This window comes from Pungitius pungitius, chromosome 10 (assembly GCF_949316345.1).
Source record: "Pungitius pungitius chromosome 10, fPunPun2.1, whole genome shotgun sequence".
NCBI classification, from domain to species: domain Eukaryota; kingdom Metazoa; phylum Chordata; class Actinopteri; order Perciformes; family Gasterosteidae; genus Pungitius; species Pungitius pungitius.
Genome location: NC_084909.1, coordinates 18,591,728 through 18,619,445, shown reverse-complemented (window position 1 = coordinate 18,619,445; position 27,718 = coordinate 18,591,728). Strand labels below are relative to the sequence as shown.

At 47.1% G+C, this 27,718-nt stretch overlaps 1 protein-coding gene across 1 annotated transcript in view; it reads left to right on the top strand.

The window, feature by feature from the left end:
* klf7b (Kruppel like factor 7b) overlaps positions 1-15,010 on the top strand; it is a 46,842-nt gene extending 31,832 nt beyond the window's left edge. Inside the window, exons 2-4 of the mRNA XM_037488553.2 lie at positions 1,707-2,349; positions 10,010-10,133; positions 14,472-15,010. Coding sequence (XP_037344450.1) covers positions 1,707-2,349; positions 10,010-10,133; positions 14,472-14,523 — 819 coding nt within the window. The 3' untranslated portion in view covers positions 14,524-15,010. The remainder of the gene's footprint in view (positions 1-1,706; positions 2,350-10,009; positions 10,134-14,471) is intronic.
* Positions 15,011-27,718: the final 12,708 nt, after the last annotated feature.

Sequence of the window (27,718 nt, the reverse complement as noted above, 5' to 3'; positions counted from 1 at the left end):
TAGCATTTAATAAAGCTTGTTTTTTTTAGTTAACATTTGGCATCATACAGCTGGGAAAATCTCTTTTATTAATATTGTTCTCATCAGCTGTAACAGCTGCGCACTGCGTCAAAAAGGCGACTGTTAGCTCAAGTGAGAGGGGAACAAGATTACAGATTACAGAGCAGAGGTGCAGCCTTTCACAAAGTAGGTCAGTGACCCATAAAGGTTTCTGCTTTAAATCCCCGGAGGTGCCCTTGACCGCGGGAATAAAATCCCCAGCAAACAACCGGAACCTGCCGGTGTCTCTGCTGAAAGTTGAAGAAACAATTCTTAAGAAATAAAGGCTTTTGTTCACTGGTTTCTCTCTACTTGCCTCCCCCTTCCTTCCCCTTTCTTTCTTTCTTTGACTTCGATCTCACACCTCCCTCCATCTCGCGTTGTACCTTCCATGGCTTAGTGGGTTTGGGAGAGCGGAGGCAAACAGGCGAGGCTTCCACAGTGCGGGGGCTCTGGAGAGCCGGGCCGGGCAGCGGCAATCAATCACGGGCTAAATCCCTCCTCTCTCCGGACCGCCAGGTGACACGGTCAACAGCTGCAGAGAGTTATGAAGCCTGCAGTGGGCATTTGAATCTGGTTCAGAGTCAACGGGGTGTCTGAACTAACCAGGACGTCTGAATATTTAAGACCAGACTGATCTTCACGAATGCATTGAGTTGAACCATCATAGGGATCTTCCTCTATCCCTAAACGATTGACCCAAAGGCTGCATTTTATGATACCAATGTTTCCTTCTGGATACCACCATTTACTTACCGGCAGATGAAGAGCAACTATTTAATACCAGTCTTAAAAACAAAATACATGTGTTATTATTTATGTATGGGTGTGATATGGTTGTTGTCTGACCCGGTTCAGGTTCCCTTTTAATGCTTCCTTTATTCTCTAGTTGGCAGATTGTCTGGTATTCATTTCATTGCTACCTTACCAGCTGGTTCTAATGTTCTGCAGCTGATAATGGAAGTGGCTATAAGAGTGAGCTATCTTCTTTCTGATGCGCAGTACCTATTGGGTCTCGAGTGATTTGGGTTCCTCACAAACGTAAATGAGCAGAGAAATGATATTCATGCGATATTGGATCGGTGCATGGAAGTGCTTACTCCGGTACTCATTTCATCACACTCAGACATCCCGAAACTGATCCAGGTATCGGAAACACGTTGAAGTTTATCAAAGCCACGAGATGGGGATGTAAAGGGTGCTGTTCCTGGCTTTACACAACTTACAGTACGAAGGTCCATCCGATGCTTTTGCTATGGTTCATTATGGATAAGTGTTTCATTCATGTCACACACATCAAGGAAGTGACAGCTTAGAAATGAAAATGTGCGCTTGAAGCAGCAATGACGAATACCCAACAAATTACAGAGGATTGGAGTGTTTGGATACTGCCACATGCATCCACATTACAAACTCACACAGAGCGCACCATCAAAAGCTTCCATGGATTATAAATCAAAGTGGTAGAATCAGAGCATGTCATGATATAAAGCTTTTACCGTACTTGTATCCTGGCAAATTAAAGGATCAATTGTTCTGCCTGAACTATAATGTCATGTATTTAAGGCTTGTGTTTAACCTGGTAACGCAGCATGTAGCGTATGTGTCTGGCTTGACTCTGGACCTTCATGTCTGACTGTGGCTCAATGTGCTTCCGTTTCTTGCAGACGTGTCTGGAGTTGGAGCGATACCTGCAGACGGAGCCCAAGCGACTCTCGGAGCTCTTTGACGAGGAGCTGGACGGCCTCTTGACGCCTACCTTCATGCAAGGGGGGGACAGCGATGAGGACCTGATGGACCCCCTCCTTCCCAGCCTCTCCGACCAGCCCAGCCCGCCTCCGCTGCTGGTTTCCATCCCCAAGGTCCAGGCCAAATTCCTCCAGGTGCCCCACTCCAGCAAGGTCCTAGCAGAGGTGGGGACCGAGACCCTCACACCAAAGGAACAGGTCCTGGCAGGAGTCAGCGCGGCACAGCTCAGCGCCGCCGTCACGTCGCTGACACCGCCGTCGTCGCCAGAGCTCGGGCGCCACCTCATCAAGTCCACACAGACACTGACCGCCACGGCGGACGGCACGCTAACGCTCAAGTTCGTGGCCAAGAAAGTAGGGTTGGGGGCGGCCAAACTGGTGGCGTTGCCATCGCCGCCGAGCCGAGGCGGGGCCCTCAGCGATGGCGAGCAGGGAGGAGGGGGCAGTCAGGGAGGAGACGTGCCGGAGAACAAAAAGAGGGTCCACCGGTGCCAGTTTAACGGCTGCAGGAAGGTTTACACCAAGAGCTCCCACCTGAAGGCACACCAGAGGACCCACACAGGTAAGACCTTCATTACATGAGCGGTGTTCTGTAGTCGGAGGATTTTGTCCCCCCTCCCCCATCATCACCCGTTTTTGGAAGCGATGCAAACAAACAAACAGTTGTTTGTGTTCTGGCTTTGTTCACAAATGGCTTGAATGAAATGAGGTCCAGGTCACACCAGCAGACGCAGTCTTATGGACAGACGTGATCACGTTTGTTGGTGAAACAAGAAGCGATGCCGGCGGCGCTACAGGTGCGACCCGACATCAGGGCCCAGCTGGTGGGGTCAGTAGGACCTGGCAAGGCTTGAAAGGGTGACCTTGTTTGGAAGTCGTAGAACTTCTCTGTTGACTTTCTGAGCCGTGAAAGAAGAAGACGGCCTGCACTGTCACCAACAACTTCATTACAAACTCCAGACCAGATGCAGAATGTTCCGCACTGTGAACTAAGATCTTAAACGTTCACACTTAAACTGCTGAAATTCCGCCACATCGTCAGTTTCATCCGCTCCGAGCAACACTGTTGCAAACATTTTTATGTCCCAAGAGTACGACCAAAGAAAATGGGAAACATCGAGGAGCTTTGACAATGAGTGTTGGGAACGATTGTGCACGTCCACGCGGCTGCCTTTCGGGAGGGGAGGGGGGGGGTTTCTCAGGAGCGATCATGCTTCTCAGGTGATTTTCTCGATCTTGTGAAATTCCTCACGCTTCTTGACCCGAGCTCAGGGCCAAAAGGGCCCCGCCACAGTAATTGCCCGGTAAGTGATGGACTGCTAGTAGATGACGTGGGTAATTCAGCCGTGTCCGACTGGGCGTAAGACGGAGCTTTAGCTGCTAACTACAGCTGCCCCTCTCAGTGACCCTCACAGAGAACAGACTGATGTGTCCAGGGGCCCCAGGCAGCCGGCTCTCTTAAAGCGCACGTGGTGACGAGCTACTCGGACTCGTGAATGAAGACGGATTTGAATGGCGCAGACAAATTTGGGATTTGCTTGTGTTTGCACAGCGCTAGGTGAGCTAAGCTTAGATTTACATCTGTCAATGTAAAGAGGTCACTAGATAAGGGACATGTGGTCATTTTCTGAACGCATCGAGCAAAAACCTTTCAATTATTTCAACAATTCAGTTTATGGACAAAAGAAGAGGAAGTTGTTTTACATACTGTAACGTAAAGGGAAAAAGATTCAGACTTTTCAATAGAATTTACCCGCAGACCAACCAGAGCAGAGTTAATAAAAATAAGATAGACCATCGGTGGCCAGCTCTGGATTTAAAAAGGGACGCCATGTTGATTCAAAAGGCCATTATTGTGTCAGGGACTATTGTTAAGAAACAAGTTTAAAGGCGATCAGACGTGAAGAAAAACTGCACAATATTTTACAATATGACGAGGAAGGAATTCACAAAGTCACTCAGGTTTTCAAGAGCAGAGAAGATCAGCAGGTACGAACAGTTTTTGTAAAGTTTGCACAAAATTTGCTTACTTTTTTTGACTTTTCTGCTGCAGCCGTCTGTCACTTACAATCAATGAAGTCAATATGTGCTTCAAGGCAATACGGCTACCTGTCAGACCCGTGGGACTAATTTAACAATTGGAAGTGGTGAGCAAAGAAAACATTGATTCATTCCCAAAAGAAACAACTATTTGGAGTTTGCTTTGACTCACATTTACAGTTTAGAGTTTATCTCTAAAGTTATAGGAAATGTCCGATTCCAACGGATTTTTTTAGGTCAAAATGCTTTCTGCATTAATCATCTTTGAGCCAGAATAACTTGAGCTGAGCATATCACTTCTCAACTTGCCCCACTGGGAGCTTCATGATTCACCTCCTAGCTTCAGCCACAGCATCATTTAGAGAATCTGGAGTGGCTCATGGCCTCCGGTGGACATCATCTAGTGTTAGCAGTTTCCCTCGGTGTTCATCAGGATTACAGCACGTAGCCTGCAGACCCCCAACCGCATTAATACTGGCAACCTTGGCACCATTAATCCGCCGTGTTACATGCTTATATGATCCCAGTTGCCGTTGCTTTGCTTTAAGTATGGCATTACATCTCAGGTTCAGCAGCTAGCGTAGCCCCGGGAACCCAGTGCTGGGCCTCAATAAGAGCTAATCCAGAATGGAGCAGCTAGGGTTCTGGTAGCCTGGCGGCTAGCTGCGGTGTCTCTTGTGAAGATTCTATGGTCGAGTCATGCTATCCAACGATGAGCTTTTGAGGGCACAATCCTTCAGTGAGAGGAAAAGAGCCCCCCCCCCCCCTGGAGACACTGTGAGGGTGTGTGAGCGGGTGGTGTGAATGTGGGGGGGGGGGGGGGGGGGTGGCGTGGTCCCTCCCGACGTGTTCACTACAAGCACAGTACTGTGTTTAATTAGCTTAATCCTCTTTTTGGGTTCTTATGACCATAAATCATTGAACATACATGTAGCGGGGGGGGATTAGCGTAGCAGAGAGTGCAGGGAGGAGCAATCGCATCAATACACTTAGTGTCACGTGGTGCACACCAGAGGCCCCCGTGGCCCCGTCAGGAGGTTCCTCAGAGCGTCAGTAACCACGTTCCTGCGCTCATGTCCAAAGCTACCGATTCCATGGGAGGCTTATTTTGTTATGTGAAATGTTTACTTGGGGAAGGTTGAAACGTTAACAGATGTACAAATTAATTCAGTAAATCTCCAAAGCACCCGGTCGGAGCCGATCTGAGTGGAAGCCAGGGTTTTTCTGCACTCCCTGATCCAATTTTATCTTTTAAAACATTCTACAGCTTGTTATTCAAGCTGCAGTCCAAACAGATATACTTAACTGCATATTTGGAAACAGTAGAATATATTTGGAGATATGAATGTATGAGCAAGATGAGAAAGAGTCTTTGTCTCCCCAATTATTAATGAATCGGGCCTCAACAAGCACTGTTTTCTAAAATTGTAAATCATACCTGATAAAATATTTGGATGTGCTGTCGGATGATGATGTGACAAAACAGAAGGAATATAGCACAGACATGTTGAAACATGACAGGGTGAAAACTGCCTGCTTATAGCTACATCAGTAAAGCACCTTCTACTACTTCTACTACCACAGGAACCAGCTGCTTGTGTCATGATGATTGGCAGTTGTACCACACAACAAAGACAAAAATCAGACATCAGTGGGATAGTATTGGGGTATATAAAAAAAGTCTTTGACAATTGACCTCTGGCCGCGGCGGAGTTGCGTCTCCGTGGGCCCACACACACACACACACACACACACACACACACAGGTGAGAACACTCCCACTAACGGACAGAGAGCACTCGTCAGAAGAGAAAACCTTTGTATCCGGTCGTCTGTCCGCCAAATAATTCTCCAGCTTTAGAGCCATGACCCCCCCCCCCCCCCCCCAATCCCCCCCAACCCAACCCCCTGCACCACCAGCTGACCACATCGGCTCCATCCCCCACTCTCCGCAGGTACCGTTACAACCTCATGTGGATTCAGGAGAAACCCTGCTGTAACCCCAGACCTCCACTCACGTACACACACACACACACACACACACATATACCTCAAAACTCCTCTTCACCCACTGGGTCCATTCTCCAACCTGAGTGCTCTCTCCCTCTCTCTCTCTCCCCCTCTCTCTCTCTCCATTTGCTCATTCAGTTTGGGTTGCCAAGCAACTGCATCACCCTCTTCCATAATTGGATGGTGGCTGGTTGATTGTCCATGCCTGTTAATCTCTCTCTCTCTCTCTCTCTCTCTCTCTCTCCCACCCCCCTCCCCCGTTCTCTCTTTCTCTCAGTTGCTAGGTGACTTAACCACGCATCCTTGCCTTGCCGTGCTATAATTGGCCGGCGTCATGGTTGCCGTGGCGTTGGGCCCGAGCTGGCCTTGCTTCATTCCTCATAAATGTGTGTTTGTGTGTGGGGGGGGGGGTATTGAAGGAAGATGGGGTGCTCTGGCCAATTACAGAAGACGGGTGTGAAACGGCCTGCCTGTCTGGCACCTGCGGCCCCGATTCGTACCCCATATAACACACACACACACACACAGACACACACACACGTGCAGGTTGAGAGTGTAACATTTCTCCAACAGGAGAAGCTGCCAAGTGGTTTGCTAATGCATCGTGAAAATATTAGTCCTGTATTCATTCCTGAGCGAGGAGGGCGCCGTGGAGTGAGTAGGAGGATTCACCAGGGTGCATCATGGGGGATGTTTGCTTCGCACCACAACCAAAAGTAAATCTGTTGTAGAGTCAAATGTTACTGGAAAAAACACGTGGAGTTGGTTGCAGGAGTCTTTTGGCTCCCTTATTGATTCATCTTTTTGAACAGCGTTAGTGGATGTGAACTGGAGTCAAGCAAAAGCAAAACTTTTGCCATTATAGCCCAAAAACATTTAAGAGGTGGATTTCAGTCAGGTAGACCGCACTAATGAACGTTTCTGTCGAAAAAATGTGTGATTATTGGATTTTAAAATGAAGTTCAATAGACCCAATATTTGAATTATAGCTTTATTTTGTAGAATATCCTCCTTTACACGAGTGAAGAAGTAAAATAGGATTCTGCTGTTGAAGTGTTGATGTTGGAAAACGGGTTCGGTAGCTCACGGTGACCGCGTGGCGTGCGCTGAACACCTGGCCAAACACTTCCTCTTCCTGGGGGGCCCGACACATGCTGACCGAGGAGGTCCTTCCAGCTGCCTGCGACCACATCTGACTCACTTCTACCTGCTTACTCGTATTTGCACACTGCAGCCGAGGCACCTCGCTGTCAGTCAAAACCCTCGCAACGTGTAACAGAACTCGAATTAATACGGAAAACAAGCGCCAGGACGCGAGCTTTGGAGAAGGCAGGACACTTGATGGGACACTTGACACCTGATCTGGTCTCCTGATGAGCGTAGGCTGCGGTGACAGAGGGCAGCGACACACGGATCCCCGTCGTGGAAATCTGCCGCCGGCGGGCTCGGGATTTGCCTGGAGGTATTTGAATAGGTAAATCCAGGGAGGGCAGCGCACACCGCCGGGAACTCGTCGGGCCCCAGAATAACCAAGTCACCTTGTCGAGCCGCGCCGTCCGTGGATGAAAGGCGACGCTGATCAAAGAGCAGCGGGAGCCGATGGGGGGGAGGGACAGAGAAGGTCGGATGTTCCTGTATAAGGACGTCATCTTTTACTCGCCGTTGCATCACCTCGCCGTCAGAGGCGGCATCAGACGCCGGGGGCGCCCGCGGGAAAGCGGCTTCCGTCATTCTGACGCCGCGGTTCAAGGCGGTGAATTAAAACAGTTCAGGAGAACAAACTCTAGCACTCGTTTCGTGTGTTTTGCTACGGGACCCAAAAAAAGTATGATGAAGTCAAATAAGGAGCAAAGAAATCGGCATCTACTTAAAAGTCTGCATCAGAACTAATGAAATGAAATGAACGCAATGAAACATTCAGTCAGTAACGGGCCCTGTGATTGGATGATGCTTTTATTCACAGTTGGGCTGTCAGGTAAGGTGCTGCTGGTGCGGAGGGAGGCAGGACTCAAACGCACAGTTTCAAAAGGGTCTCCTAAAAGGTGCTCTTTATTCCAAAAACCAAGGCGGCGCTCCAACAGCAGGTAGACTTGACATTAACAACGACACGACAGGGGGACAACAGGCACACAGGGCTTAAATCCACTAGGGAGGTGCAGGTGGACACAGGTGGAAACAATCAGGCAGTCACAGGACAAGGCAGGAAGTGAAGTTAACCCAGGGACACAAGAGACATGAAACTACAAAATAAAACAGGAAGCGGAAACAAACCGTGACGTAGGCCTTGCTTTGCAAAACTGTACGTTGACTTGAGAGTGAATCACAGGCGAAAAGTCCCCGAGCTTGTAAAGCCTTTACTCTGGGAAATCATTTCAAAGTGTTCAGTTCGGCAAAAACAATGAGTGATTTGCCATTTTGTTTTTCCCGGATCGTTGCTGGACTTTAACGATTGATGAAGCTTTCCCACAAACTTGATCTCAGTCATCACAGAAGCGGCAGTTCATTCATTTATCAAACGTCATATTTTGCTTCCTGCTCCTGACACAAGAAGATGATGATTTTTTTATTCCCAACAACAAGGTTCTGATTGGCTCGGTGGTTTTTTCTATTGTGGGATTCAAAGCAGAGATCTGCAGCCCGGCTCCACTTCAAGCGAGTTTCACTCTTTTATTTAAGAAACCCGGATAAAATACTTGAGTTTTCATCGTAGTTCCACTGTGTTTTGGCCTGTCGTGTGTTTGTTGCATGTTATTTTTTGCGCTTACTTTGGGGACAAAGGCGCTAGTGTTGATAACGCTGCGCCGCCTCGTGATGGAAGATCTTCATCTGATCACAGTTCATTTGTTGTGTGAGCGAAAAAAACAACAAGTCTGTTCACTTGAAAATGAAATTCAACAGCAAGACGCGTCATGAGCTTTTACTATTAAATCATTTTTTCTGAAAACTCTTATTAACGTTTGTTTAGTTAACCTTGGCCTTCTGTCATTTTATAAGAGTCCATTTTAAATCCTTTCAAATCCCATCAATGCTCTTCATCTGCTGAGTGGTGACTCTTGTTATTGTGCTTCGTCACTGGTCCTTTCTTTGCTTCTTTTTGTCAATTCGTTCCTTCTTCCTGTCCCCATCGACCACAAAATATCACATTTAAACAATTTGAAAAGTACAACTTACTGCCGATCTTTGCTCGTGTAAATATCAACACTCAACGTTGTGGTCTGAGTGAGGATTGACTTTGGGAGAAATTGGACAAGCATTCAGTATTTATTCATTAACAGGAATACAATTATATTTGAATAATACACACAGGAACATCTCAATTATTTGAAAATATTTCCAGAAAAACTACTACTACTACTACTACTACTATTACTACTACTATTACTACTACTACTAGTAGTATTACTATTATTATTACTATTACTACTACTACTACTAGTATTACTATTAGTACTGCTTATGCAGGTTACTCTGAGGCACGCGTATCACATTGAGACCAGTTTCATGTAAAGTCTTTGCAGCAGTGATCATTGAAAAAACTCACCTGGTCGTTCTCCTACGCCCTCATACAGTCAAACATGCTCATGTCCCGTCTGAAGGCGCTCACACTACACACAACACACACTCACTACACACAACACACACTCACTACACACAATACACACGCACACACACGCAGCTGCAAGGCCTTCTATCGAGGAGAGATAACTACAGGCTGAGAACAATAGAGCATCTCTCCTCCCATCTGGTGAAGTGGGGGATGAAACTTCATTTACATTTTCAGATCCCACCACCTCAGGGGGTGTGTGTGTGTGTGTGTGTGTGTGTGTGTGTGTGTGTTGGGGGGGAGCTAGATTCATTTCAGGGGGAATTTAGGATTATGAATTAACACGCCGCAGAGCTGAAAGACTTCATTTACAGCTAATTGAATGTATTAGCTCATTGAAATGGCTGTTGTGTTAAAAAATGGCCTGTCTGTCTGGCTACGTGTGTGTGTGTGTGTGTGTGTGTGTGTGTGTGTGTGGGGGGGGTTGGGTCTGGATAAAACAAGCGCTGGTTACCTGTATATTACTCTACAGCTGCTATCACGTGTGTGAAATGAGATTGAAATAGTAATAAACTGGGACACCTCCCCCCCCCCCCCCCACCCCCCCACCCCCCCTCCCTCTCTCGCAGGTGAGAAACCCTACAAGTGCTCATGGGAGGGCTGCGACTGGCGCTTCGCCCGCAGTGACGAGCTGACGCGACACTACCGCAAACACACCGGAGCCAAGCCATTCAAGTGCAACCACTGCGACAGGTAAGAGCACCCCCCCCCCCCCCTCCGCCCCACCCCCGTCCGGCCCATTCATGCCGTTTACCGGTTGTTTAACTCCAAAAACACAAACAGGCGCTCTCCCCCGAAGCCAGCTCTTGTTCCTGAGGCAGTTTAGCGAACATGTCGCTAAGCCGCAGTGATGCTGCGTGATGCTGCGTGATGCTGCGTGATGCTGCGTGATGCTGCGAGATGCGGCACAATGCGGAGGGACGAGCGCATCACAGGCCCCGTGGTCGCTGCATCCAACGCAGCGGGTCAGTGAAGGCCGGTCAAACTGACATCTGGCGAGGCAGCAAATGGGCGTATTTACTTTCGCGCGGCTCCTTCATGCGTCTGCTTTAAATCAATAGTTGGATGTGGGGGGGGGTGGGGGGGGGGATACATTATTTTTCTTTGGTTGATGATGCATCAGTGGGCAGTTGGCACGAAGGCTCTGAAAAATGATGAATCAAACAAGGTGTTTTTAATTCCCCGTATGTCACGTGTTCTCATAGAAGTCCTCACTTCATCCCTTTTTGGAGACAAAACACTGGAAGCAAGTGTAGAAGAGACCGGATGGTTTTGAGGACAGGAGCTCAGGGGAATTCTTATGTTCTTCAACACTCAACTCAACGATTAGGAACTTTTGAATTGATTTAAATACCAAATGGCTTCACGCCGTAGGAAATGCCTTTAAAAACCACTTTTCATTGGCTTTTGGTTAGAGGACTTCCCTCATTGGTCGTGGGTCCGACAGAGATTGTTCCTTACAAAAGGCAATCTCCCCGTGGACAAAAGCCAGAGACGTCGCAGTGTCTCTGTTTGGTCCTGGAGGGAGAGTGTGTGTGTGTGTGTGTGTGTGTGTGTGTGTGTGTGTGTGTGTGTGTGCTTACCCATGCCCCTGTGCTGGAAGTTAAATGGATTCTGGCTCTTGGCAGGCTGGTCACAGCTAATTGAGTGGCACCAGATGCCAGCCCCACTTTAACATACACACTCTCTGTATGTGTGTGGGCCTGCACTACCTTTTCTGGTGAATAACACGCACGCATGCACACACACACACACACACGTTGGCCCTAGAGACAGTGTAATTGGCTGTAGCGGGTTCCCTCTAGTTTGGGTTTTAGACATAAACCCCTCCAGAAACCTGCTGGAAGCTTCTAATCCTGGCTGAGGGCTGGGACTGTATTAGCTCCTTCTTGGCTCACACACAAACGCGGCGTGCAGGGACCCGACACACGCACACACACACACACACACGAGCTGAGCGCAAAGATGCGTACAAGTCCTGATGTAAGATGCAAAAGATGAACATCAGTGTGACGAAATGAACCACGGGTTCAGAGGGGCGTTTCAGGCCGTCGAACCAGAGCCAGCGCATCCTCGGAGCTTTAGACTCTGACGCCCTACGGGGCCGCGGGGGGGGGGGGCGCCTCGATCGACGCTCGGGCACAACCATGCACGTGTCAGACGGGCATTCATTAACGGGGAACATGTATAGACGTGTAAACGGGGGCCCACTTCTGAACATTGGCCTCGTTCTCCACACGCTGCGTAATGAGACTAGAGGCCGAGAGCAGCAGCCTCTCTCGTTGTCTGGAAGCACCAATGCGCTTGTTTACATATTTCCAGCCTCCCTTTTAGGAAAGCCCTAAGTAGATGGAAACATGCTTAACATATCCAGGATGTCTCTTTACAGTAGCACACACAGACACACACACACACACACACACACACACACATCTGTGGTGGGTGGAGCCCACTGAAATATTACCATGAGAATGGCAAAAAGTGGCAGCCATGGAGAGGTTAACATTAGATGGACTGTTCAATCTGACACAATTTCTCTTGGGGAAACACACACACACACACACACACACACACACTGCAGTCTGTCATTAATCCTGCCTAATCAAGCGGGGACCCCCCGATGTTTCTGGATGGATGAGGAGTGATGAGGAGGAGGACAAAAAGAAGTGAGGTGGGGAAGGGGAGAGTCTAGAGGAGGGGAAGTAGCGTATGTGAAGGAGGAGTGTGTGTGTGTGTGTGGGGGGGGGGGGGGGGGGGGACCAGCTGGTCTGGCTGCTCCGCGCCCCAGCAGTGACACAGTAACTGGCATGGCCATCTGTCCAGTCACACACACACACACACACACACACACACAGATCGGTGAAGGTGTACAGTAGGTACCACATGGCCACACTAGATGAGAGGGCAAAGGTCAACTGTACCTTCGCATCGTGTTGTCCGTAGTACGTTGGAACCGGACAACTTGATGGCATTTTAAAATGTCCAAGGGGGGGGGGGGGTTTGACTTCTTTAACTAAAGTCCTTGAAGAAACGGAACACAGAAACACAAACAGCAGGAAGGAAAACCTCATCTTTGGTGTTTTGCATTTCTGTTTGGCCAAAAATGTGGATGTTTTTGGACCTTTTAGGCTTATTTTCGTAAACTGTGTGCAACACCGTGACCTCGACATTGTGCGGCGGTGGCGCAGTTAAAGTTGCAGTTAAGTAGTAAGAGACGTCTCACATAGCAAGCAACTCACCACCTGCTGCTGTTGTAGTGAAACACATGGCGGGTAATAACACTTTATGATTCTCTTGACTCTTTTAACCTCTTATTATCTCTTATTGACACACAGTAAGTCACACATCTCCTTTAAGTTGATTTTGTGAGGACAACTTGACCGAGTTGAACATTTTTTACCGTTTTTTTACAATCATCCCAGCTCAATGTGACGTTGCGCCATAATTACTGGAAAAAAACAATCTGAGAGACGTACAAAACTTTATAAATGTGCTTCTGAGCTCTGTCTGGACAGCCCGCCTAAACACACACACACACACACACACACACAATAAATAGCTATGTCTGATTAATAATGAATAAAGCCTCTGGCAAATCACATTTTTAATTTCTCATTTGCTCCTCGCCCACATTTTGTTTTGTCTCTCCTTTAAGTGATATCATCTGCGCTTCGTTTCTATTGGAAATGTTCAGCTTTAATGATGTAATTAAAAGGAAAAAGCTCGTGACTTTACGATTCTTATATCACTCATCGACCAGCATCTGATTTGATGTGTGTGTGTGTGTGTGTGTGCTGAGTCAAACTCCCTGTCTGAATATGCCGGGATTCGTCTCTACGTCTGGGGTTAACGGGACATAATGAAGAAAGACTGTTGAAGTTCACAATTTTGTTTTGAAAAGAAGAGTTTGAGAATATGTGCAGTTGGCTGCATTAGTGCACTTGTATATAAAGCCTACTATTCACGTTGAGGTCATTATTTGACCTTTCAGACTAAACACAGCAGAGCCTTGCTTATTACTACAACTATTGATTAATACAATTATTAATCAACACCATTATCAGAATTCTAGCCGTTGCATCAAACCCAATCAACCCATCAAACTCGAGCTCTAATATACATGTTCAAATATCATCAATATTTTAAATTCAGTATTTTTTTCGGTTGTCAGTATCAATCAATTGCTTTCCATCTTGCATTGGTCCAAACTACCCGTCGACCCAGAGACTGATCATTGTCTTGTTTTAAAATGAGGACCGGTCTGCTTCATTCACAGGTCTAGATTCACGCTCAGTGCTTGTCAGATATTTGTAGGGTATGTTGCACATTAGCTAGTCACAGCCTTTCCGTGGTGTTTTGGCCAATCACAGCACAGGGATCTCTGAGAGGGCAGCTAGCAGCTAACGGTGGAAACAGTGCCAACGATGACACGTTTAAACCTAAGTGGGTAACTACTGTATGAACGGCTACCATTCACGTAATGAAGTGCTTTTTTTGGTACAATTTTCAAGGTGCTGGCACTCGTACTGGCATCGTCATTCATTTTCAACTAATAGAGTGCCAACTGTATCAATTTGTTCAGTTTCCAGCACCTTGAAAACACTCCATAAAGGTTGACTGGTGTTTAACCAGAGTGCGCGGTGGAGGGTTCAGGGACCGTGGGACAGACGAGGATACAGAGAGCCATGGAGTGATTATTCAGAGATTATTGTAGTTCCCTTTAACTAAAGGGCCAACATGTAGGGAGGGAGGCTGGCAGAGTGGAACATTTTCAGCAAATACACATAGCCAGAGGGGGCTTCGAGGGGCATGGGATCAGTTCCCAAAATACACAGAGCCAGTGAGACCAGGGCCCATTCATACTGTATACAGAGTTAGTGGCATTGACCAGTAGTACTTGCCTGATATATTCTTGTGTATATACTTTTAACTTTTCTTTACCGTGACGTCTCCTTTCATGTGTTTTTTTAACGTAAATACTGAATGCACATTCAGGGTGCTGACGTGGTTTCTGCCCTTCTCTCTCTGCAGGTGTTTTTCCCGCTCGGACCACCTGGCCCTGCACATGAAGAGGCACATCTGAGGGCAGAGAGAAAAGGAGCGCGAGAAGGAGAAATGAGAGGAGGAGGAAGAGGAGGAGGAGGAGGAGGAGGAGGAGGAGACACGAGGAAGATATGGACTGGGGCACCGAAGCAACCCACCGCCCGCCTTGCTCGCCCCACGGCGCCTGCAGGGGCGGCGCGTCCACCCCCCGAGAGGGAAGGAGCGCCGGAGGGAAGCGAGGAGTAGCTAGATTGTTGTTCTTTTTTTCTCCCCCTTTTTAAAACTACACACTTGCAACAGCGAACACCCAGCACGCACGTCTTTGAACGCATCATCCCGGTGAACCCCGGGCCGCCGTCCCGCGGCTCCGGGGGCTTTGGACGCTGCCAAACCAACACACACGTACATTACTTGATTGACACATTAACGCCGCCTTTGTTTCTTTCTCTGTAGTCAGTGTGTTTGAACCATAAAGAACGCTGTAGGTGAGGAGATTAGTTCAGTGAGGACACTTTAAATATACCATATACCGTCATATACCGTAGTCTGTTGTTAGTGGTTACCGGCTTTTGGAAATACCAATACTTTTTCATTGTTTCACTCAATATTTCTCATCCGCTGAAACATCCGTAAACCGTCATCCGTGTGAAGAAAGCAACAAGCAATCTGCAGGAGACAGACCATCCGGACCCCGGGGGGGGGCGGGGAGGGGGGCGGGGGGTGGGGGGAGGTCTCTCCTCCGGTGGGTGTCTGCATCGCTCACCTACGCGCCGAGTGCCTCCGGACAGCAACGCGCAGCGGCACTTTCTTCCCTTTCTTTTTCTTTTTTCTACTTAGAGGACAATAATTCTTCTTATTGTGGTTATTGCAGAGAATGACACTTTGTGCTCTTTTTTTCTCTCTCTCTCTCTCTCTCTCTCTCTTCGTCTTAAAATTCACGGAATTGTGTTTGAGAAAAAAAACGAGAAAAACGAAGAAGATCTTTAAGATGACTTCAACCGAATGTGTGGGAGGAAGAGGAGGAGGAGGAGGAGGAGGAGAGCGTTGTTGGTCTTTTGATCTCCACGTTTCTGCAGTGTGTAAGAAACCAGTGGATGAACACAAAAACAACAGAATCGGACCAACACTAAAGGGATTTGTACTTTTTTGGACTGAAATGAAAGCAGAGAGGGCTTCGGGTCCGCGCGGCGCTGTTCTTCCTGCCATGCGGCTCACTCCAGCTGACCTTTGCATGACCTTTCGCGGTCTGGGCCGCTTACTGGAGGCGCTGGAGAACTTGCTGGAAAAATGGAAAAAAACTGTTTTCTCGTCTCTCTCTTTGGTTTCCGAGAGTCGTCCTGGAGCTCTTTGAGCGACGCGGGGGGGGGGGGGGGGGGGGCTCCGGGGGGGGCCGAGGCTGAGGAGCTGCTTTTTGCTCCCTCGCCAAGCGAACCTTTGAGTGGCGGCGCCGAACACACACGCCGGCCCGACCGAATCTGCCTGTTTCCTATCCATTGACTGCACTGACTCTGTTTTTTTTTTTTTTTTTTTTTTTAAATGTTATCTGTGCTTTTTTTTCTACTGCTGAAAAAAAAAAAAAAAAAAAAAGAACTCAGAAAAAAAATCATAAAAAGACTTGGGGGAAAAAAAAGAAAAAAAAATCTTCTGTCTCGCGCTACACATTGTATAGAGAACAAGAACACACACTCCGACGACACACAGACTCACACTGCGGCTCCTTTGCTCAAGGCTCCTCTTGAGATAAGACTAATTTAGGATAATAATTATTAAACGAATGAACAGAGTTGGAAAAAAAAAAAAAAAAAAAAACACTGCATGGCAGGCTTTTTTTTCTCGCAAACACACACACACACACACACATACAAGCTCATGTACACACCCACACACTCTTTGTGGAATTACATGTTCTGCTCCCAGATCTTTCTTTTTTTCACAGTAGGATTTTAGCAACTGTTGTTTAGTAGAAGAGTATCTTGGCTCTTGGCTGGAGGTAACAAACGATTCCAAATCCTTTGAAGTGAGAAATGAGCCACACGCGCGTCCCTCGCCGCTCGCTGGCTTCAGGCCGCGGGGGGGGACGCCGGCGGTTACGATTGGAGGGGACGAAACCCCGCCGCTTTCGTCGAATAACACCCGGAAGGCGACGACAACTGCATCAGGTCTTTTTTCACGAACCGCGTTGAGAAACGTGTCAACGGTCCTCATGGAGCTTTTCCACTCTCGTGTACATTTGAATTTGAGCGTCGACGCGGGAATTCTAAGAAATCAGATTTCTAAAAGTTGAAGGTCCCGGAAAAAACGAAACGTGAAATTTGCAGAAGAAACGGTTGACAAACAATGAGGGGGATCACAAGCTCCTGGGGGGTCTTGATGTTCTCTTGTGGTCACCGTCATGTTTGTGGTAACTCAATGAAATCTAGTCAGCAAATTTCATCTCTGTGCCAAATATGAACTTTGGCAATCTAATCAGTACAACAAGGACGTAAATAGAATACATGTTGACGCCTCAGGCCTTTGGGATGGTTTTGCTAGCATGTCTTGCAAAAAAACAAAAACACACACACACATTCTCAATTGACTTTGATCTGTGAACTGAATGTAATCACTAAAAAAACGTACAATGTCTAAAATGATCAATCGTATGCAGAAACATCCACAACCGCCTGCTCCTTCCCGGAAAAAAGAGAAGCTCTCCTTCCAATCGCCCACCACCACCCACGTGCCCCCCCCCGTAGCGCATGCAAGCAGCCCGCCGCTGACTGCTGCAGCTCGGTGGAGGCGTGTGGTGGGAGGGGGGGGGGGGGGGGGGGCGCAGCCGACCTTGCCCGCCCTCCCGTTAGGTGACGTAGTGTGAACGTTCCTCTTGGAGGGGGTTCGTGGTGCAGCCTTGAACAATCAATACCAAAAACCTCCAGCGTGGAACTGCCCTTTAGCCAGGGGCGGGGTCTCCCCGGTCAGGGGTGGGGGGGGGGGGGGGGGGGTCCAGCGGGAGGCCGCCTCCGCGCGAGGCCTCCGTATCCAGCGGCAGCTTTTCTCTACTAACACTAGTTCTGCTAAATACGACGTGAAGTCAACCCGTGGTTCCGCCGTCTCGCTCTGGACTCCATTTCATTCTTTGCTTTCTGTTGCTGGTTGTTTTTCCGCATCCTGGGTGATGAGACGCGAAGGGCTGCAGAAGGAGCCCTCCTGTAAAAGGAAGTACAATCATAGGGATGGGGATCGTAGCACTTTTGTGAGGCTTTTGATGGCATGAATGTGTACACGCGTGTGCGTATGTGTGTGTCCCCATGAGGCACACTGTGAGGGAAGCAGTGATACGGCATAGTGGTTCATAACTGTTTGTTTTTTTTTACTGCAGAAAATGAAATGTTGTTTGATGCATTGAAAGTTCTATTAATCTAAGCAACGGCTGAGGATGTTAGCATTAGGTTTTTATTCAGACCCCTCATTCGTTCATACACAAGCATTCATTCATTCAAGGATAGATGAGAATTTGCACTTGCACTGTATTTAAAGCTCGCTAAATCAGAATCCCCTGTGCTCGGGGAAGGTGACCGTTGTCAGTGGACAGGGACGATTATGGCTTGTTATTTCTGCTTCTCTTTTCTTCCTCTTCAGGATCGGGTCGCTCAGTGGTGTTGAAAAACGTTTTCACGCACAGTGACTTGCAAAACTGAAATTGAATAACAGTTTAAATTGATCTGCTTTTTATCAAGAGATTACAATATTTCTAGGTTTCAATAAATGAGCCTTAACGGAGCAGTGTGTAGGATTTGGGGTCAGGGATGGGCCAACTTTGTGATTTGAAGGGCCTGTCTCTTGATGATCAATGAGCCATATCGACATTAAAATGAACATTCATTTTACTTTTGATGCCAAATCTACATTGAATTCTCCAAACCTCTATTTCATCCGTATAAGTTATGGTAACCTAACAAATTCCGCAAAGAGTCCCTGCCAATCAGAGGCAGAATAGGCGGGTCTCCAACGAGAGATAAATTGAGTCATAGTAACGTAACTAACAAGCCGATGGCAGCGTCTAATGGCTGTTAAAGAGGTATTAGTATCCAGAGGAGACCTTTCACACTTTAGTTAAGCTGCAGTGTGCCAACAACAGCATCTTTGCCTAATGTTGTCTACTTGGTGTAGAATATTTTTTCATAAAAGACGGCTCATATTGAAAAAACACTGATATTCCTTTTCCGCCAATGATCCCTCAAATGCTACACACTTCACTATAAGGAACTAGTTATTTTCAGCACATTTCTGTAGTGTTTTTAGGGATAAAACATAAACAACAATTCTTCCCCAAACCAAAAAAAAAGAGCAAAAAACAAACCCGACTCCTAGTTCTTCTCTTCCATTAATATCCATGTTGACATCTGACCCCTTCAGAAACACTTCAGCTTCCTTGCGGGTCGAAGCCGGTTCTCTGTCACCGAGTCGCTACGGGTCTCCTGTCGTCTCTCAGGATCCTCCGGGCCTCCGCTCTGATTAGCATGAGCAGCACTCCTGGGTCATCTCCTCTAGTCGCTTTTTCGGCTAATGAGACAGCGCCGGATCAAAGGGAAACTGATTGGTCCGAGGGAGAGAAAAAAAACAACAACAGGGACCTCGAGCCCGGGCCGATGTTCCCGGTGGACAGATGTTCCCGGTGGACAGATGTGGAACAAACAGAAGATCCCGTCAGCGTCAACAGACGGCGAGAGACGGGGAAATGTTTGTCACATGGGCTAAACTATGATGTGAAAAAAAGGATTCCCCCCACATGAATATTCAAACCGTTAAAACCAGCCTGTGCGTTTTTATCTCAAGGATTAGGGATAAAATAAATTACCATTTATCTGCAAAGGCCCCACAGATATAAAATCCACTTAGTGTCTACAAACCCTCCCTCTCCCTTCACAGCTAAAAGGCCATTCTTGTCTCCCCCTATCTCTCCATCCTCACCCAATCTCTCCCTCCCTGTCCACAGCGGTTGTTCCCGCGGGAATGCTGAATGCACACTTTAACCGCTTTGCCCAAAGAAATGCGCATTTACACGTTAACTGCCGTAAACGCAGGGGAGGGAGAGAGAGGGCAGAGAGGAGAGAGAGAGAGACGCAGAAGAGCAGGGGTTAGGAGGCTGGATGGAGAGGGATGGTTGTTCTTACGTTCCTCCCATTAAATCTTAATTACCGGTACACTCCGCCTCTTTGCGCTTCATAACGTCCCTCGTCTGCTGTTAGCTGGAGCCAAACCCATTGTTCACAGATGTAAGATAATGATCATCGTGGTCTCATAGGCAGGAGGGAAGAAGCTATGCTTGAAGTGAGCTTCTAAGCACATTGCAAATAGTCAATGTCATGTTTCTAAGTCATAAGTGGAGAGCATTGCTAAAGACTGAGTGGTTAATAAATCCAGGGGAAGAGATCCATCCTTTGGGATGTACTGAGGGGGATTACACACGGGCAGATTGGGCTGGATGTGGAAATCGTTTGCGCACTAGTACAAACTTAGAGAAGAACACGTAGAAGTGTAGAAAAAGGTATGTGCGAACCACCTGATAGAGGTCGTCCCCGAAGGCGAACTGTAGCGCAGTTCGTCTTTGCTCCCAAAACCCTCAAACCCAGTGTGAAAAACAGCCTTTACTCATGGACAGGCTTCAGTCTCCACAGTCCACCAAGTCACCCCGAGGAAGGACGCTTTTGTAAATAGCTCGAGACCCCTCGCGAAGGCCACTATGCGTGTAACGGGGGGCCGTAGGCCGGGCGACGCTTCGATAGACCTCCTTTAGTTCACGCAAAACATTGCACTACATGATTATATTTAGCCACCGCACTACTTCCATGTGCACGCACTGCTAGCTTAGTCTGTTCGGAGCACTCTTGTCAAATATCCACTTAACATTTTGTCCAGAATGCACTTTGCCACCGAGAACCATTTACCGCAGGTCCAGTTGTGACGGGTGAGAGTGAACACAAACCATGGGGTCACGCTGGGACTTGGGTCGAAAGCTGTCTTGGTACCAGCGGCTTCCCGTCGTTCTGTAACCCTGTTTGTCCACGCTCGGCGTGTCAGTACATGAGGTTCTCAGATCTTTACCCCTCTCCTTGTGTCCGTGTGTTTCCCCTCTTCACCCTCTCCACCCTCTCCACCCTGACCACTAGCAGTCGGATCCCCGTAGAAGTCTTTTCTCAAGGGTTACACGCATCTCGGGAGCTCCTCGCAGTCCTTTTTTTAAGGTAGACTGCAATAACTTTTCCACCTTTCCGGCTAAATGAGCGGTCGGTTCAGTCGACCCTTGTAGGGCTTTTCTGCCAGTTCATCTGCTCAGTTGTCTAACTGGGCAGATTAGTTGTCTAACTGGGCAGATGAACTGGCAGCCATTGATTCTTAATGCTTGTGAACTACTTGTTGGATTTTGCCCAGTTGTTTGACCCCTCTAAGTATGTGAAAAAAAAGGATTGGTAACAAAAATGTTCTGTTTGTCTGTACGTCAAAAAAAAACACAGCAAAGTATCGCGTCTGAGGAAATTGACAAATTTGATAATTTGTAATTTGGCAATACTTTTTTACTTTGCTGATACTTATTTTAATACCTTTACAAACTGAACGGACATGCTTGAACTAGATAAAATGCTTGTTCGTCTTGGTAAATGTGTTATTTCTCTCATAAATAGATATATTTTTGGAATTGTACAATCCTCAACGAGTCCGGAAAATAATCCGACATGTTGCTGAGTAACCATCTGCCCACCCTGCTTCAAGATAAACACAACGTTCAGGGGTGAAACAAGGAAGAAAATTGAATTCACTGCATTTATTGAAAGCTTGTGAGGCCACCTACGCACCTGAATCTTTTATACAGAGTTAGAAAGATACATTTTTATTATATTTAGACTCCCACATTGGTAAAACGTTAACTTTCCAACAGAAGTCCAACAATTCTTTAATTCCTGCTAAATGTCCCCACGGTAACATTTTTTTTCTTCTATTGTAATCGACATGTTTAAGTCAGGGCCACGTTAAAGAAAAAATCCGCTCCGACTACAGCCGCCCGGTGGAGACGGGGCGTTTTTGTGCCAATCCTCAGGCCACATATTTGGGGATCCCGTGTCAGCATGTCGGGGGAATCATCGTTTTAGCACCTTATCACAGCGACGTCAAACAATAACTGCGTAACCATGTGTTTCCTGGCAGAGGAGAAGACTCTTTGTTTGTTAATCTGAGAGCTCTCATATCAACCTTTGACCCATGAAGCTTCACTCCACACTCACCCTCCTCTCCTCTGTTGACCTTTTTTTTATCTTAAGTTCTCTTGTTTACTTCAAATGTTTTGCTGTACAAAGTGTTTAAAATATTATTTGTATTATATGATGTTAGTACGGTAATGTTCTTTATTAAGGAAGAAGAAAATTTATTTTTGTTACTGGTCTGTTTCATAATTCTTTTTCTAAATTGGTATTGTAAGATATCTATGCAAGAACTGTTAAGTGGAGCATTTTTATTTAAGAATGTAATATGTGTAATAAATGGTAGAATCTGGTGATGCCTCTTGTGTTTTTTTAAAGGATATTTAATATGACTTTATAACCTCAAGTTTATTTCTAATTGTTTCCCCTTTTTTAAGCTTCTCTTGAAATGCCAAAAGGCAAATTAAATAGATGAGGCTCCAACTATTGATTACATCTTAATTAATCAATTCATTGTGAGGGTCAAACATTTTAGAAAAAAATCCAATTCAATTTTTTTCTGTCCAATTTAGCGTCTTTCAATTCGTAGTGTAAATCCTATGGATATGAGATTTATGAAGGCGCAAGAAGAAGAAAAAACTCTTTAGGTGGACTCACTTGATGGCTGCAGCTGGTTGGTCTCAACCAACGTGTGAGGGACGCTGAAGGTCCGCCTTGATTTCGCTCTGATTGGTTCATGAGTTTGCTTCGAAGGATTCATCAGGGAGTTCAGTTCCGGAACCGTGTAAATTCCACCGGATCCACAAGTATCTTTGAACGAGGAGGGCCGACCAACCTTCTGGACGACCCCCGCCCCCCCCCCCCCCCCCTGTATGGTCACTCCATGGACCTTTTATCGTGAGTACATGGCAGCACATTACTTGGTCGTAAAGGACATTTTCCACATGTCGCAGCTCATTCTCTCAACACGGCTGCTGATTCCCCTCTTTATTGCAAATTAAAAACAATCTCATGAATATCTAGAGCTCCCCCCCCCCCCTGCCCGTAAACGGCCTCGGCAAAGGCTGCTCATGGCGCCCTGGTCTTTGATTAGCGCCGACGTGTCACCCGATGAGCTGACACGCAGACCCAGTGACACGCAGACTCAAATCAGGTAATCAAATAACCAACGGCTAATTGGGGATCAATTAAGCGCACGTGAGGGAGCTCGCGCACGCCGTATCCCGCCGCCGCTTACATAGAAATGGCTTATTAAGGTATTAAAGGGGAACAAATTGTTGATTGGGTTTCTCTGGAAGGACGTGGTTGATATTCGGAACTGTGATTTCAGTGTTTTTCACGGCTCACTTGGCTCTCCTGTGGAAACACACACTTCCTGACTTGATGGAGACGTTTCAGCGGAGCCAACGCGGAGGATTGTTCTGGTTTCTCAGCAGTGGGCCGCGTTGGCTGGAAAACGGGAACTCACAACGCCGCCTGGTGTGCGCCTCTCGGGGGTTCAGCGAGTTTATTCGGCCCTTGTCGGTGGAAGGAGGAAGACGAGTGAGCCTAAGATGTGGGATCTCATTCGGCAGCACTAGTTGGGTCGCGTCTACAGGAAGGAATCACAGAAAGGCGGCGTTCTCCACACTCACCTCCCAGAAGGAGCAGGTTCAGCTCATGAAAATGACTGGTGAAAAGGACCTGAATGTTGGACCGGTGCTCACAGTCAGCAGAACCTTTGGCAGAGTCGTGGCTGTTTGTACCCTCGATGTCGGTTAGTGTGTCAACTTGGGTGTGTTTGGATTGGCAGTAAGCACAGACACAAGGATGCTAAATAATGATCCCTCAACATCAGATCCTTTAGTAAACTGTCCACTGTCCAGAAGAAAGTGAAATAAAATAAAAAAATGGTTGATATATTTCAACCTTTGGATAATGTCTTACTTTCTGTGTTCTCAAACTTTCACTGAAAGAAAGCAGACAGAATAAACGTTGAGGTTGTGGGCCCACACAGATGCAGATGTCGTCTCCATCCGCAGCTCTGTAGAATTATCTACATAAAATTAAAATATCTCCGATGCTCTGCAGCCCGCAGAGTATTCATCCTTCATTAATATTCAGCCTCTTAGTCGGAGGCGTTTGTTTCGATGCGCTGGTGAAGTGTTAGCGGTGAACACGAAGGAACCCGTGCGCGGCGTTCTGGGTCGCTTTGTGCTGCCAAACTCAACACAGCTCCTGCCGGCGCCTGGGGGGGTGGGAACCTTGATCCGTTTGGACTCTGTCCTCCTGCGCTCCAAGCACTATGGACCCCGCTCGTCCACAGTGCTCCGTCTCCTCAGCCGAGTTTTATTCCAGAGTTCTGTTCTGATCTACTGCAGATTGCCACGAATTATAATGTTAATTGAGGGCAATGAAGGGCACACGCACTTCTCTTAGAGTCCTGCAGCTTAACCTGCGGAGGTCAAAGCTCGGGAGCCTGGACTCGCAGGGAGACGTGCTCCGTGTAACGCCTGTCCTTACACCTTCAGATAGATGAACTAATTACAGCGGGAGTCCGGGAAGGTCCACGGACCATCGAGTCTTTAGCTTATCTGCTGCTTACAGCCACTCAGGAGGTCAAACCCGCTATCGCCGCTAATCTCTGCCTCCCTGTCAGCCTCTGCTTCCTCCTCAGCAACGCGCCCCACACACACTGTGCTGGTGGTGGTGGCGAATGGTGCTGCTGGCTGAGGAGTTAGTGAAGCTGATGAAGATCGGGGGCGGGATGATGAGGTTGATCTGAATAGTTGATGTCCTGATTGACAGCTACGAAAAATGACTGCAAGGAAATAACGAGGTAGCAGGCCTCAGGTGTGATTGGCAGACGTATGAGACGTAAACTCCGGGTTTAGGCACACGTGAGTAAAGTCTTCCTGTCTGGAACTCGGGCTTCATAAAGCCCGGGTGTGCTTTTTTTTGGCAGGTCTGCCTTGTGATTGACAGGTTGACAGGTTGCAGCTACTCCTCCGCAGTCCAAAAGTACAAACCTCCGATCAACTGGTTGTAAAACGCCTTGATGGCAAAGGTCAGTCTGCCACAGTGAAGGCTTTTTGTTGAGGCCCTCCTGCACAGTGTTACCACTGAGACAGGGCACTTTCTTGAATTTTAAACGTATGAATCAATATTCATCTTTCCATGCAGATGCTGACTGCTGACTTTTGAACACATGACATACAGTATATTTGATCATTTTGATATCCAGTTTGAATAATGCATGACTTTCTCCAAGTCCTCCAGCATGTCACTAGTCATTAAACTTTATTGAGCCCTTGTGCCTTTTTTTTTTTAATCTTCTGCACAAATCATATTCATTATTTGACACAACGGACATTAAAAAGGGGTTTTGCATTATCTTAATGCTCTCATAAGGAAATAGCAAGTTTTACTGCAGAAGCACAGACATACAGACTAGTGCCCCCCCCCCCCCCCCCATGAAGGAGGACGAGTTATTGAGATGTAATCAGGTTACATTACATGTATCTGCAGCAATAATCTCAACCGCCCTCATTGTGCAAACAGGGAGCTCCTTATCGCACAGCGGAGCATGTGGAGCAGCGATGTTCCACCTCCGTCCTCCTCCGTCTCAGTCACTGCTTCTGTTGTTTTGGTCGACTTTATCTTCGGCTGTACTGTAAAGCTTTAAATTATTCAGTGCCTGCACAGATCGAGAGAAAGAGACTGCGGGGTGGTGGGTGGGTGGAGGGGGGGGGGGGGGCATTATCTTTGACAGCGGCCTCTATTTTTCCTGCTCTTCCGTCTCACCGCGCATCAATCGAGACGGACAGTGTTTACCGGAATAAAAGCCAGTCTTCCTTCCTGCTCTTTTGCTTTTTCCTGTCGGCCACTTGTTGTTGGTGCCGGACACACAGGAGCGTCTCTTCACTGCAGTGGCTGCACGCTGATCCCGGTCCTCACATGCTGGAGCGGAACCTTCAGGACTGACGCCAGCATGGAGTCACGCCGACTGCTAATTTCCACCACATTACACAGCTACAATGCGGCATATTGCAGCTCTGAAGTCTTATAGTATAGTCTTATATAGTTAACTTATAGTATTTCTGATGATGTTTTCTCTACTTTATGGGTCCATCATTTGCTGCTTATTTGTTTGGGGTAAATAGAGACAAATATGCACATTTCCAGGTACTTGTTTCAATGACGGTCTATTTGTTGATGGCGTGGCAAGTCAGGTTTAAAATGCAAAAAGGTGAAATAAGGCGAGCATAATGAATTTAATCTGAGCTTCTTCTTTGCTTGTTGTTTACAGCGAGCTACCTTCTTTTGAATCAGGCATTTTACCGTTATTTACAACACTAGACTTGATAGTGTTACAGACACCGGCCGTCGCCCCAATGGAACAAGACTAGATGGCACATTTACACCCGAGCTGAGCCGTTAGCTCAGGTGCTACGTCTGCTAGCGGCGCCGAGTGCTTTCGGTAGAAAGATATTCTTTAAATGTATTTTATTTTCTCGTGGGAAGACCACACGCTGAGTCACACCTGCACATTTTGGGGCATTCATCGATGTGAGAATAGAGAGACATGAACTATATCCACAATCTGAAGCTGTAACCGTCCAGTTGCCCCCGATGCCTGACGTCAGGTTCTAAGGGTCTCAGTCGGATCTTTATGTTTTCTCAATAACCCGCAGAAAAACTGGTCATTAAAAGAAAACATATCCTGGCTGTAAACATCAACCTCAATTATCCTTTAATCAGGAGCTCATCGACTCTCCTCAGATGTGACTTTGTGATGGTGCGCCTGTCTTTGAGAGGAGACCTGAGAGGGCACCGTGGACTGAAAGCCTCCAGCTCTCTGTGTCCTTTCTGTCAGTCTGTAAATCATTGAACATGAAAAAGAGTCAAAAAAGAGCGAACTACGGTGCTTCTGCGGTCTCCTCGCAGGAAGAAGGTTGGACAGGACGAGACAATTCCTTCAACTGCGGGGGGGGGGGGGGTGCCCACAGTGTTTCGACTTTTTTCGACAACCTTTTGCCCCCCCCCCCCCCCTCTCTGTTCTACAGCCCTAACGTGTCATTTGGTATTCTGTATGGATGGGTGTCCATTGCAGGAGGCATGGTTTATAAGATTTTGTTAATGGTCCTTTTGTAAATGTCATCACAATGACGTTGTGATGCCCTGCTTCTCTCCAAAAGACACGCGTTCTAAATGATGACAGAAATCCTGGAGAAGAGGGAGAAAGACGCGGAGAAGCACGGGGGAACGGCCCGACGAAGTGTCCGTTCCCTCGTGCACATCCTTTAGTTGGTGTGTTTTTGGAAAAGGAAAAGGAAAAGGAAGCCTAAACCGACACACACACACACACACACACACACACACACACACACGCTGCCTATTCACTGTCAAACACAATGAGTTTCCTCTGATTCAAGGTCTCAGGTTGTCGTTGGAGGGTCCGCTCTGATAGAAGTGGAACAAAGAGCACAATGATTGCACACGTCATGAAGAGAGGGTCTGCCTCGCGTTCGACAGCTCAAAGTGTGTAAATACGAAGATAATACCCTCCACACAGCTCAGTCAAATATATAAAATCTATTTGTAATTGTGAAGAATATTCTTTCTTCAACATTAATGCTGATAAGATTGATTTCATTTATTCCAGCAACAAACCCAAGTGTTGCATCTTTCCACTCAGAAGCACTTTGGGTCAATTTAAGGCTGCATGGGGCATCACCTGCACAAATAATAATAATAATACAGCAAACAAGGCGTTATCATCATTTCTCTATTGAATTCAGATCAGTTTCAGAGTTTCACAAAGCAGTATAAAGACCCTCCAATGAGCCCAAAGCACGCTCACATCTACCAGGTCCGTTTAGATCTACGTATTTCCACATCTTTTCTTAAAGCATTACTTGCCCTGTGAGGCTTCAGCAGGCTGGATGGGACAAATCATTTAGTTGGATATTGAGTCTTTTTTTTTTTTTTTTAAAAGCCTGTAACACGAAGCCACAAATCAAAGTTGAGGCGGTCTGGGCTTTTATCTTCAGGGCTCCAATGACGCGGTGAAGCATCAAC